Genomic DNA, 14,180 nt, shown 5'->3' with positions numbered 1-14,180 from the left:
TTTATTTTTTATCCAAACAAATGTTCTCTACCATATTTTTACTCTCAGGTTCATGTGTTCTCTTCACATAACGCTCTTCATGCTTCCATTACCTTCTTTTATAATGTGGTAAAATTAGTTTAACAAATATTTATTTAAATAGTAATAACAAAGACTAATTTGTTTCAACTTATTTAATAAAAACTTTTCTACTAACATATGAATCTCACACCCCAAAGTCTCAGTGACACATTCATAATGGTTTACAGACATACACAGTCATAATCACTGTTCCCAAATTCTCCCTCCTTCAACCTCCCAATTACACCCCACCTCCCATCAATATGTTCTTCAAAAATGTAACTCCTATCAAGACAGCTTATTCTACCTGGATATCTCACTAATCCCTATCTAAAACTCACCTTAAAATCTTTATCAGTTACATGAGGCAGAAAAATATTTTCTTTGTAGTCCTCATTATTTAGGTATTATATACCAGTGTCCAGAATAGTAAATCTTTACATTTAACTAAGTATTCAGTAAAACGGTCACAGGTTCTCTTTTCCCTTTCTGTTAGTTAGGCCTGAAGTTTAAAATATTTTAAGCTGCTATACTTTAAAGTTGCTATACTTTAGTGAGACTTAGTACATACAAAAGAGAAGGATTTTATCCCATATTCCAGGTGTATTCTTAGATCACTACATCTGATAGTTATCAACAAAAAAGTAATTCAAAATAATACAATTAACTTCAGTAAAAACAATTCTGATGTACTCACTAATGAAAGCTATAAATATCTATATAAAATTACTGTGTGAAATATTACATAAATACAACTTCAGGAGTCAAATAAAAATGTTACATCATGTAAATGAAATTATACAATATGTACCCTTTTGTGCCTGGCTTTTTTTCCCACTTACTGCAATGCTTTTGAGATTTATTGATGTTGTTGTATATATCAGTAACTTACTCCTTTTCACTGTTGAGTATTCCACTATGTGGATGTACCATAATTTGTTTATCCATTTACCAGCCAATGGGCATTTGTGTTGCTACCAGTTTACAGCAAATATAAAGCCACCTTAAACATTCTTATACAGGTCTTTGTGTGGACACATACTTCCATTTTTCTTGGATACATACCTAGAAGTACGATTCCAGGTCATATGGTAAATGCATGTATAACTTTATAAGAAAAGAGCTGAGCTGTTTTACAATGTGCCTTATTATTTTACAGACCAACCCAAAATGTGTCAGAATTCAACTGCTCCACCTTTTTCATGTATATGTACTTGATTTTGTCAGTTTTAAAATTTTTAGTTAATACAATAGATGTGTTCTGGTATCTCACTGTGGCCATAAATTGCAACCTTCTAATGACTAATCATGTTTAACAGCTTTTCATGTGCTTATTGGCCACTTCTGTATCTTCTTTGGAGAAATGTCTATTCAAATCCTTTGCCCATTTTAAAACTAGTTGTGTTTTCATTATTGAGTTGCAAGCCTTCTTTCTATATTCCAGATACCAATCCTTTATCCAGTATGTGATTTACTAACATTTTCTCCCATTTTATGGGTGGTCTTTTACTTTCATGATAGTGTCCTCTGAAGCACAAAAGATTTTAATTTCAATGTACCAATTTATTTTTCTTTTGTGGGTTGTACTAAAAAATAACTGTCTAACTTAGGTCATGAAGACTTATGCTTATGTTTTCTTCTAAGAGTTTAAAGTTTTAGTTCTTATATCTGAATTAATTTTGCATATGGTGTGAGGTGGGAGTTGAACTTCATTCTTTTGCATATGGAAATCCATTTGTTAAAAACACTATTATTCATTTCCCTTTCTCATGTTTTGCAACTATTTTCTCTCTGTTTGTAGCTCACCTTTTAATTTTCTTAGCAGACGTCTCCTAAAAAGAAAATGTTTTGAATTTTGATGAAATCTAATTTATGTTTTAAAAAAACAAACAAACCATGGGTTGTGCTACTTGTGTTCTATCTTAGTAATCCTTGCCTAACCAAAGTCACAAATGTATTCTATGTTTTCTTCTGGAAGTAGAACAGTTTTAGCTCTTACATTTAAATCTACAATCCTTTTGAGTTAAATTTTGTATGATGCAAAAGAAAGCTAAATATTGAATTACTCTATCGCCTTGTTGAAAGTCAACTGACCATATATGTATGGGTCTATTTCTGGACTTTATTCTGTTCTATTTATCTACATGTTTATTCTTTCAATAATATTAATTACACCGTCTTAATCTTGAAATTCAGTAATGTTAGGCCTCCAATTTTGCTTACTTTTCAAAATTGCTTAGCTATCCCACCCTTCAAATTTCCATATGAATTTTAGAATTGTTGGTACTTAATACAAAAAGCCTGTTTAGGTTCTGAGAATACATGGACTCCATAGATCAACTGATTTGGGGCACACTAAATATTTTATTTTATTTTATTTATTTTATTTTTGGTTTTTCAATTACAGTTGTCCCATTTTTTCCCCATTTCTCTCCCCCACCCAGCCCGCCCCCTCTCCTGCAATCATATCCCTCCCCGTTGTCTGTATCTTTTCTTTCCTTTTAAAGATTTTATTTATTTATTTTTAGAGAGAGGGGAAGGGAAAGAGAAAGAGAGGGAGAGAAACATCAATGTGTGGTTGCCTCTTGTCTGCAACCCAGTCATGTGCCCTGACTGGGAATCAAACCGGCAACCCACTGGTTCATAAGCTGGTGCTCAATCCACTGAGCCACACCAGCCAGGGCTACTAAATATTTTATTATTGAATTGCGCAATCCATGAACATTGAATATCTACTTTTTTTGGTCTTTTAAAATTTCTCTCAGTAATATGATGTAGTTTTCAGTATACAAGTCTTACACATATTTTGTTAAATTTATCCTTAAATTTTTCGTGTTTTTGCTTCTATTTTAAGTGCTATATTTGTTATAATGTCTATTTCAAATTGCTTGATGCTAATATACAGAAAGAGAATTGTTTTTTATATATTAACCTTCTAGCTTGCAACTGTAATTAATTTAATTAGTTCCTGAAGTTTTTTTTTTTTTTTTTTTGTGGACTCCTGAAGATTTTCTATATAGAAATGCATGTTGTATGAATAAATAAAATTTTACTTCTTTTGTTTTAATGTATATGTTCTTTATTTACCTAATTGCACTAAAAATTCTAAAACAATGTTGAATGAAAGCAGTGAGAAAAGATTGACTTTTCCTAACCTTAAAAAAAAAATAAAAAAGCATTTAGTCATATACAAATATAATCTGAACTATCGGTTTGTTTGTTTTTTTTATAGATTCTCTTTATCAGGGTAAGGAAGGTTTCCTTCAAATCACAGGTGGGAGAGAGATATTTTTAAATAAAAAATAAACACTGAATGTTATCAAATGCTTTTTCTATATCTACTGAGGTGATATTATGGATTTTCTTTTTTAATATGTAAATATGGTAAATTCCACTAATTGAGTTTTGAACCTTAAACTAACTGCAATCCTGGTATAAACCCTCCTTGGTCACAACTTTTACTTGATGCTAGATATGATTTGCTAAAATTTTATTTTATTATTCTCTGTATTTTCTGCAATTTAAAAACTAGACTATCATAAAGGAAAATTAAGAAAATAATCCCATTTACAATAGCGTCAGAAAAATAAAATACCCAGGAATAACTTTAACCAAGAATGTAAAAGGCCTGTGCTTGGAAAATTATAAGACATTGAAGAAAGAAACTGAAAAAAATACAGTACAGTAGTCCCTCTCTATATTGCGGTTCACTTATTGAGGGATTTTTAAAAATATTATACTTAATTATTTATCATGGATTTTTCGCTATATCGCGGGATTCTGTGGTACTGTTTATGTATGTTGTTAAAGTTACATAGGTTTAAGAGTGCAGAATAAATGTAAGGTTCCTGCTTCGCGGGGGGGTCTAGAACATAATACCCGTGATAAGTGAGGGACTACTGTAAGTGGAAGCATATACTGTGTTCATGGACAGGAAGAAGTAACATCATTAAAATGTCCATACTAAGCAAAGCAATCTATAGATTCAGTGTAATTTCTATGAAGATACCAAAGGCATATTTCACAGAACTAGAACAAATATTCCAAAAATATATATGGAACTACAAAAGGCCCCAAACAGCCACAGCAATCTTGAGAAGGAAGAACAAAGTTGGAGGAATCATGGTACCTGATACCAAACTATACTATAAGGCCACAGTAATCAAAACAGCATGGTACTGGCATAAAAGCAGATATATAGACCAATGGAACAGGCCAGAGAGCCCAGAAACAAATCTACGCCTTTATGGTTAATAGATATTTAACAAAAGAGGCAAGAACATCAATGGGGTAAAGACTGTCCATTCAGTAAATGATGTTGAGAAAACTGGACAGATACATGCAAAAAAACCTGAAACTAGACATCTTTCTTACACCATATACAAGAATAAACTCAAAGTGGATTAAATATTTAAATATGAGACTCGAAACCACAAAATTTCTAGAAAACATAGGCAGTAAAATCTTGGACATTTCTTTTAGTAATATATTTTCTGATACATCTCCTCAATCAAGGGAAACAAAAGAAAAAATAAAATGGGGCTACATCAAACTAAAAAGATTTTGCACAGCAAACTATCAAAAAAATGAAAGGACAACCTACTGAATGAGAGAACATATTCACCAATGATACATCGAATAAGGAGTTAATATCCAAAATTTATAAAGAACTCATAACTTAATACCAAAAACCAAGCAATCCAACTAAAAAACAAAACAAACAAATAAAACAAAAGACAGAGACAAGAACAAAATGGGCCGAGGGCTTTAATAGACACTTATCCAGAGAGGATATACAGATGGTCACTAGGCATATGAAAAGATGTTCTATGTCACTAATAGTCTGAGAAATGCGAATTAAAACCACAATGAGATATCACCTCACACTTGTCAGAATAGCTATCATCAATAAATCTACAAACAAGTGTTGGCGAGGATCTGGAGAAAAGGGAACGCTCATGGACTCTTGGTGGGAATACAAATTGGTACAACCACCATGTAAAACAGCATGAAGGTTCATAAAAAAATTAAAAATGAAACTGCTTTATGATCCAGAGATTCTACTTCTGGATATATATCCAAAGAAACCCAAGACACTAACTCAAAAAAATATATGGGCCTATGTTCATTGCAGCATTATTTACAATAGCCAAGACATAACAAGTGCCCATCAACAGACGACTAAATAAAGAAGATGCGGTATATATATTTATATATATACAATGTAACATTACTCGGCCATAAAAAAGAATGAAATGTGCCCTGGCCAGTGTGGCTCAGTACGTTGGGAGCATTGTCCTGTAAACCGAAAGGTAGTGGGTTCAATTCCCAGTCAATGCACATCCCTAGGTTGCAGATTTGGTCCTATGTCAGGGTGTATGCAAGAGGCAACCGATCGATGTCTTTCTCTCACAGTGATGATTTTCTCTGTCTTTCTCTCCCTCCCTTCCCCTCTCTCTAAAATCAATAAGTATGTCCTAAACTGAGGAAAAACAATAATAATTTTTAAAAAATTAAATCTTACCATTTGCAACAACATGGATGGACCTAGAGGGTAATGTGCTAAGTAAAATAAGGTAGTCAGAGAAAACACAAATACCATATGATTTCACTTATATGTGGATGGAATATAAAGAGCAAAATAAATGAACAAACAAAATTGAAACTGACTATAGAGAACAGACAGATGACTGCCAGAGCGTAGGAAGTATGGGGGGCTGTGTGAAAAAAAGGTGAATGGATTTAGAAGTACAAATTCATAGTTACAAAATAGTCACAGGGATGTAAAGTACAGCATATGAAATACAGTCAATAATACTGTAATAATGGTGTATGGTGCCAGATAGGTAGTGGAAATATTGGGGCAACACTTCGTTAAGTATATGATTAACCACTACGCTGTACACGTGAAACTAATACAAAATAATATTGAATGTAAACTGTAATTGAAAAAAATAATTTAAAAATAGCTTCAAGGACAAAGAATAAAAGCTGGACTAAAGTACACAAGTTTATCAGTTAAAATAGTTTACTTTAGCTTTATGTTTTCACTTTACTTATTTCTACTGATGTTTCTGCTTATAAAATGTAATATATAAAGGCATGCTTAATATGAAAGAATGTTGCATAACAAAAGGAATAACATATTAAGAAAGCATGTGGTCCAATTCTTGCTACACTAACTCTACAAAATTATACACTCCCCTTTGTATTATTGTGCATTTATCCTCTGCCTCCCTTCAAATAAGAAATGGTCATGTTTCTCCATCTTTTTAGTTCTTTTGCTTACTGTTAAGTAGGGAGGTAAGTAAATGTAAACAATAATAAAATTTTCCTGCATTTCAGTAAGATGTGAGAAATTAATAAAACTTTTATACTTAAAAAGTTCCCATTCAGAATCTGGGACCATATTCCAAAATAAAATTAAGGCTGAATAAATATTTTTATTAAAAAAAGAACACTAAAACAACATAAAATTGATAAGTAAAATTCTGAGGCAAGATTTCCAAGTGTAGAAATGATCAAATAAATTACAAAAAGTAAAAACCTTTGACTATTTAGAAAAATAAAACCTTTCTAACAAAACATATATAACCAAAATTGAAAGATAACACTAAAAACAACCTTAACTAAATGTGTCAATAGGTATTGTTTAAGAAACAGAAATAAAGGAATGGAGTAGGGAAGATTTTATTATCTAAATCTTATTATCAAATCTCTGAAACTATTTTAATGTTCTTTAATCAAAATTTTAAATAATATCTAATATCAAAACCCAAATCAATGTTTTTAGAAAAGAATAACTGTAAAACTTAAATAGAAGCCAGCTTTCATGAAGAAAAAATTCTATATCTCAGGAGGGCTTTTCATATGTAATCTATTCTTACCTGCAGGTATTAAAATATAATAACTAATTCATTTATAAAAGAAATACAGAGAATAAATATAACCTTATTGAAATTTAATGTGCATGTATGTATATGCTTATTTTAATATACTTCTTTTAGTTATTTACTTTTCATTCCCTTTTCTGAAAAATATTTTAGATTCTCCAAATAGGCACCCAAACTAACTAATAAAGTTTCTTTCCCATTTCACTCATTTTATGTACAAACTATTGATGAAATAACCAGAGTAGACAGAAGGGGGAAAAAAAGGGCTTGAATTACCTAAGTCAAGAGTTCATTATATATAGTCTGTCATTAACCTCCACAAAATTACTTACATCTGCTTAAAAAGTTGTCAATATTTTTGTTTTTTCTTAAGGCAGGAAAATCCAAATCATATACCAAAGCATCCAATCCATCCTAAACAAATAAACAAACAAACAGTTAGTTTTTTGGATCACTCTATGAACACTTTCTTGTTCTATGAATAAAGAATAAAATACACCTTTTAATTTTAAATTGGCCCTTTCTCATACATCTTGCATTCATTTAATACCTTCTACAAGGTTACATGAGTACAGGGAGAAGAGAACATTTGGTTTTATTTCTTATACAGATTTTTCATATTCTAACTCTCCCAGACAGAAGAGCATCAACACAATCACCAATTGGCTACAAATGATTCTGACTCATGCACTCTTCCCTCATCAGGGCATAAAATTTTACTTTTTCCTGCCCATCCCCTTACTACTGCATTTGTCTTTATTTTACAGACATGCATAAAAAAACAAATGGCTTATCTCTGTGATTACACATAATATAGTTTAAAAGGTAGACGCTAAAGAGTAGTTCCTAAAATGTGAAGTATAGTGTAAAATAAATTCTGCATTTTGATATATTTTTAATTATGGAAATATATTGGGTTTCATAAGAGTTTTCTTTCTTTGAAGCACTTTCTAGGGTAGCCATTAGTAAAAGACAAACACTGGCTTTTACTTTTACTTCTAAACAAGTGCAGGGCAATGTGAAGGTGTAACAATCAGTGTTGAAGTGGGAATACATCTATTCAGGTTATATCCAGCCATGTAGCAGGAGCAGGCGGAATATTAACACATTGCGTACTGGGGAATTTAAATGCCTTTTAGAAATGACGAGAATTCTCGCCGCCTGTACGCAATGTTAAGTTAAGATAACCCAAATAACAACACTTTATTTATCTGGGAAAATCTAGTTTGCTCAGCAGAGCCCAAGAATAAAAACAGAAGTAGCAAAAGAAAAGTGCACCTTCTGCAGACCCTGTACAGTCATGTTCATAAAAGGAGAAATTAAAGCCAGGGGATATATAGTTTATATTTTATGTTAAGCCACAGGTGTGAATCACCCAGTTATTTTAGAATACTTAAAATATTCCCCAAGGAAACCAAAGAGGAGAGTCAAGGCTTTAAAATATATCATTGCATGAATTGGGAACTGACCATGGAGAAGACAGCTAATAACACCAATGTTGCTAGCTGCTTGAAGAGAGAGAGATCAACCTACCCTATAACAGCTTTTCAAATTCAGAGGTTTATGCAAAGTTGAAGAAAAAGTTCCTCCACTAAAACAAGTTCATCTATCCTTGAGATGCATTTCTTAGGGTCTTATAACCAGTTTGAGTATTTGTTAATTCTTTTTACCAAAAAGAGATGAGAACTTTCATATGAGAACTTGATTTTTAAAAAGACCAGCTGATGTCTGGTCTGTTCTAAATTAAAAAAGCAAACCAATAAATTTCTGAATTTGCTGTTTTCTAGGAAAAGGTAAATTAAATATGAATATATTTTAAATTTCTGAATAGATTTTAAGTTCTTTAAGGCAGAAATCACAATTAACATCTCATTTTCTTCCACAGCACCTTGAAAAATGACCTAAACAAGTAGGTATAAAATGTACAATAAACCAATGATTTTTATGTTCAACAGTAAAGCCACTGCAATATTCAAGAAACAATATTTTTCTTAGACTAAACTCTAAGTTTTGGTGCATCATGTCACTTCAAAAAATTATACAGACTACAGGAGAGTACAAGTACAGTAGTCCCCGCTGCCAATTCGTGGTTTGTTACCCATGGTCAACCTCAGTCCAAAAATACTAAATAAAAAATTCAAAAAATAAACAATAAAGTTTTAAATTGTGTGCCATTCTGAGTAACATGATGAAATATCACACCATCCCAGCTCCATCCTGCCCAGGATGTGAATCAGCCCTTTGTCCAGCGTATCCTCACAGTGCTTGTATATGCTACCACCCTTTAGTCACTCAGTAACCACCTTGGTTATCAGATCACTGTCCCGTTATTGCAGTGCCTGTGTTCAAGTAACTTTCATGTCACTTAATAAAGCCCCCAAAGTGCAAGAGTAGTAATGCTCATAGTTCAGATATGCCAAAGAGAAGCCATAAAGTGTATGTATGTATATACAGAAAAACAGTATATTCAGGGTTTGGCACTTTCCATAGTTTCAGGCATCCACTGAGGGTTTTGGAATGTATTCCCTGTGGATGAAGGGCACTATTGTATAATCAGGTACACAAGAACAATTTTAGGCCAAATTTTGACACCTTAACGTTGTCTGAGATGCAAGTAGGTATAATGCAATAACCTCAATATATTATTATACTTTATAATAACTACTATTTTAAGACCTCCTAGTAAGTCTACCTCCAAAGACACATTCCAGTTTTAAAAGGTTCAGCACATCTAAATTTCTATTAGCCTAGATTATTTTCTAATATCAAATAACACCTTAAACAGTAAAGGATATATTAAATTTTACTCACATGCTCTATTTGGTAAATATAATTAAAACAACTGCCTCTACTCTTACTCCAAGTTAAGATTTTAGAAAAATTACTAAATATTGGAGAGAAAAGAACTTCAAATTTTACCTTGCTTAATCCTCTCATTTTATACCCAAGGCAAATAACAATCAGAAATATTAATTGACTTATCCAATGCCATACAGTTAGGTGGTAAGCTGTGTAAGAATCAAAATACTCTTAGTCTAGTAGTTATAGATATAACATGACCATGATAAATGTAATTTAAAAAATCCCCAATCTCTCAAAAATGAAATTAGGAATTGAAAATAAACATGTATATTTAAACCCAAGATGTACTGATAAAAAAATTATTAGAAAATCACCAGTCATTCTTCTAATTATAACTAGAAAGTACACTGGCTGGGACTCAAAATCCTAAGTTTCCTCTAATATACCACTGGCTCAAAATTCCATGTTTTCTCTAGTATACCATTACTCTTCTGCACAACTTCCCCTAAACTACCTATTAAAATGGACAGTTCTCCTTGTATTAGAATTATTTTTTTACTTCAATCTTCACAGTTAGATTTCAAGTGACTTTGGTAAGCTAAACCCCATAACTGAGCACTATATTTTACTCAAAGCATAGCGGATACTGTTGGCTCTTGTACCACAACAATTATTTTTACCTTCCTAATTTATCCCTGATTTTGTTTAGGTTACCCACTTTCCTCCAAGAGACTACGAGTTTCCAAGGAGGGAAAGACTGTCCCTAACTCCAGAAGGCTGGTTCTGATTAGTCTAATCCAAGGCAAACATAGAGGTTCATTACTCTTGACAGTGTTCAACTTAAATACAGGAACATGGTAATAATCTGGTACATGAGACGTGAGAGAAAACCTACAGAAAGATATCTGGGAAAAGTTTCTTCTCTCTTGAAAAGATACATGTAAAACATAGTCCCTCTTCTCATGAGAACTGTCATGTCTGTATACGACACCTTAATAGCAGCTATCTTGCAATCTCAAGGAAGTTGGCAGGAGGACAAAGCTAAACCCAATGAGGAGAACAGAGTCAAAGGATGGAAGGAACCTGAGTCCTTGATGTTTGTTGAACCACTGAATTAACCTGCTCTGTTTGGAGCCACTTTACCCAACCTTTCTTAATATATTTTCCTTATGGATTAACTCAATTTGCATTAAATTTTCTATTTGTTGTGACTACAAGTATCCAAACTGAAATACATAGTAAGAGCTTAATAAATGCCACTGAACTGAACAGCATTACTCATTGCTATACGACTTGTTGCAGTGAAAGGGCAAGAGAACTGCGCCTTCAATAGTGAGGCCAGGGGCAAGATGGGACAAAAAGTGTCACTCTGGTAAATTTTGTTTGCATAACAGGACAGCACTATGGAGAAGAATGATTTTTGAGTCATGCTTAATAATAAAATTAATTCCATGGATTCAAATAATTCAAACATGAAAAAATAAAGCAAAACAATTTTAAAGAAAAAAATATGGGTATTTTACTGCTGGAAGAACAAGTCACAATCTTTCTGAGCCTCAGTTTTCTCTCTTATAAAATGAAGATAGCTACCTACAATTCAAAATACATTTGTGAAAATTAAATGAATGAAGTATGTGAAATATTTGGCCCTTAACGGTCCTGCTTCCTTCTCTTTCCTTTATTTCTTCAGCTAACATGTGCTGAAAGTTAGTCTCACTACTGACAGAAATTATAAAGAGAAAATAAATTGTAGTGATGTAGTCATAAAAACTTAAGAGTAAGTCTTAGATCACAATGTTAAGTCCCCTTCCCCACGGAAGTAATCCCATCCATGATTTTTTTCTTTTAACATGGGGCATCTGACTTCTGCTTGACCACAGAATTTGATCATGCATTTGTTAAAGGAAACTAGCTGCTTCACTAATGGCCATTAGGTGTCTGGGCCTACAGTAGTATGGGATGGTATATGGCTTTTCAGTATCATCCATAAGCAAAAATTATATGCCCTTTATCAGAGAAACAGAATGGACAAGAAGGTATTCTTCTAGCATAATCTAAAACATAAAACAACAGTGGCTAAGGAAAGTCAAAACATGAGGAAGAGGAGAAGGACTGGGCTTCCACTTTAATGCAGTGAAGAAGCTAAACAACACAAGGAGTGTCTGTATCTATCCATACATGGGGGCAATAAATCCTGACTTTAATTCAACACTCCAAAGTTCTATAAAATAATTTAAAATTATTTAGCTTCCTAAAGTCTATATTCTAGTACCAGAATTCAGGACCATAACAGAAAGTAACATTCCTCAAAGAGCAAAAACAATTCACAGGGAATGACAGCCAAAGCATATGATTCTATGACTCTTTCACTTAATTTTAAGATTTAGACATGAATGAAAACTACCCTCTACTTTCACAACATGTCCAACCTCGATATCCTCGAGCTTTTTTTCTTTAATGGACTTTTAATTTTTTTTTCCAAAATTTATTTATTTTTTTCCTTTTTTTTTTTTTTACTGTTGTTCTATAATATTACTGTTGTCCCATGTTTCCTCATCTAGCTTAACCATCAATTTAAGATTTGTAGGGGAGAGAATGTATAGGAGGAACCAATCAATACCAAAGAACTGCAGTAATTAAATTCTTTGCTACTCATAGTTTAAGAATGATAGAAGATCAGTTATAGCAGTATATTGTGAAAGAAGCTAGTCATACTGGAGAAGTACTTTCACATAAACACACAAAGGCAGGTATAATTAAGTGCAAGTATAACATTTTACAAAAATCTAAAGAACTGAACATTTACATTTCACATTTCTTAAGAAATGCTGGCATTAGGAGAGGGAAAAGCTCCAGTGGTGTTGCCTTACAAGAGAGCTTAAGTAAAAGGAAAAGCAGGAGCAATTCAACTGAACACTGCTGTAAACTTTAGTTTTCTGGATAGTCTAAATTACAAAAATAAGAGTCCCATGTAAAATACGATTTAGGATTAGATCCATTATTAATATTAGATTTGTTATAAAAAATGAGAATACAACAGCACTAGGAAAGAAAGGTATACTATGTATAAAAAACTTTCATTTTTAACTAAAATTTCAAAATGATTACTATTCTAAATGTGGACATGATTTTTGAGAAACTACCAAAAAATCCACTACAATTACAGCAGTAAAACCAAGGCTTCCGAAAAACCAAACTACTTCTAAATTAGGCTGACCCTTGGTACGAAAAGATTTCTGACAAACTTGATGACAGAATGTACCATTTAAAGAAAATATTTTTGGTACATAAATATCTCTTTGCTGGGTAAACAGGGAATTTCTCAACGGTAAGCACTAATATGGAAATAAAAACAGAATTTCCTCAGAAAATTTGAACTTGATGTTAAACACAATTAAAATCTATTTAACCAGCGTGACATTACTATATACATGCCAATACTTCCTAAGGCTCATTTTCTCTACGTGCATACATCTCTACAATGGCACTTCCCAATCAGTCTTCAACTAAGTTATATCAGTCTAAACTTAGTGTGTACTCATTATATTAAGTCTATATTTAGTTGGAGATGTCCTGGCTGGTTTGGCTCAGTGGATTGAGCGTCGGCCTGCGAGCTAAGTGTCGCTGGTTCGATCTTCCAGTCAGGGCACATCAGAGAAGGAAAACTCTGACTCCAAAAAACCTCCGCTGCCTTGCAGCATACCTCTTCAGGGGAAAGGCTAAGGGAGTAAACCCCGACAGAAAATCCGGACCCGGAGTCCCTAAGGCGGTTTGACGTTGTAGTCAACACCGGCAACTCCTGCAGCGCACCTGAAGCCAAGCTGTATTGACTCCGTCTTTCCCTTGGACCCTTCAGCTGCGAAGAGAGGGGGGGTCTGCTGCATGGGCAACAGCAGACCCTCCATATCACCCTGCCCAGGCTCTGTAGCTTCAGCTTCACTGGAGAGGACACTCCAGCGTCATCATAAGATGTCGATTCAACACGGGAGGAGACAGATACCGTGTCACTCCCGAGTCGGACTGCACAGCCATTCTCGGCGGTGCAGATAGACTCTTGAGAAGCTACACCATCGTCTCTCGAGATGGACGGGCATGGGCAACAGCAGACCCTCCATATCACCCTGCCCAGGCTCTGTAGCTTCAGCTTCACTGGAGAGGACACTCCAGCGTCATCGCAAGATGTCGATTCAACACGGGAGGAGACAGATACCGTGTCACTCCCGAGTCGGACTATACAGCCATTCTCGGCGGTGCAGATAGACTCTTAAGAAGCTACACCATCGTCTCTCGAGATGGACGGCTGCCGACATATTTAGTTGGAGACTAATTGGGAAGTGCCATTGTATGTTTTACTAAATACTTAGAATACTTAATTTTTTTGCACTATAATTGTCCTAAATAACACCAGCATGTGTGTAGTAATGT

General features: G+C 33.6%; 1 protein-coding gene across 4 annotated transcripts in view; it reads right to left on the bottom strand.

The window, feature by feature from the left end:
• ROCK1 (Rho associated coiled-coil containing protein kinase 1) overlaps positions 1–14,180 on the bottom strand; it is a 166,048-nt gene that overhangs the window by 128,627 nt on the left and 23,241 nt on the right. For 3 of the 4 annotated variants that reach the window (XM_090285751.1, XM_090285753.1, XM_090285752.1), the window contains exon 2: positions 7,286–7,367. The exons of the other annotated variant lie outside the window; for it this stretch is intronic. In XM_090285751.1, the coding sequence (XP_090141877.1) occupies positions 7,286–7,367 (82 nt within the window). The remainder of the gene's footprint in view (positions 1–7,285; positions 7,368–14,180) is intronic. 4 annotated transcript variants of the gene reach the window in all.

The sequence above is a fragment of the Furipterus horrens genome, unplaced genomic scaffold, assembly GCF_987537825.1.
Source record: "Furipterus horrens unplaced genomic scaffold, mFurHor1.1.pri manual_scaffold_8, whole genome shotgun sequence".
In the NCBI taxonomy this organism is placed as follows: Eukaryota; Metazoa; Chordata; class Mammalia; order Chiroptera; family Furipteridae; genus Furipterus; species Furipterus horrens.
This window is presented reverse-complemented; position numbering and strand designations above follow the sequence as displayed.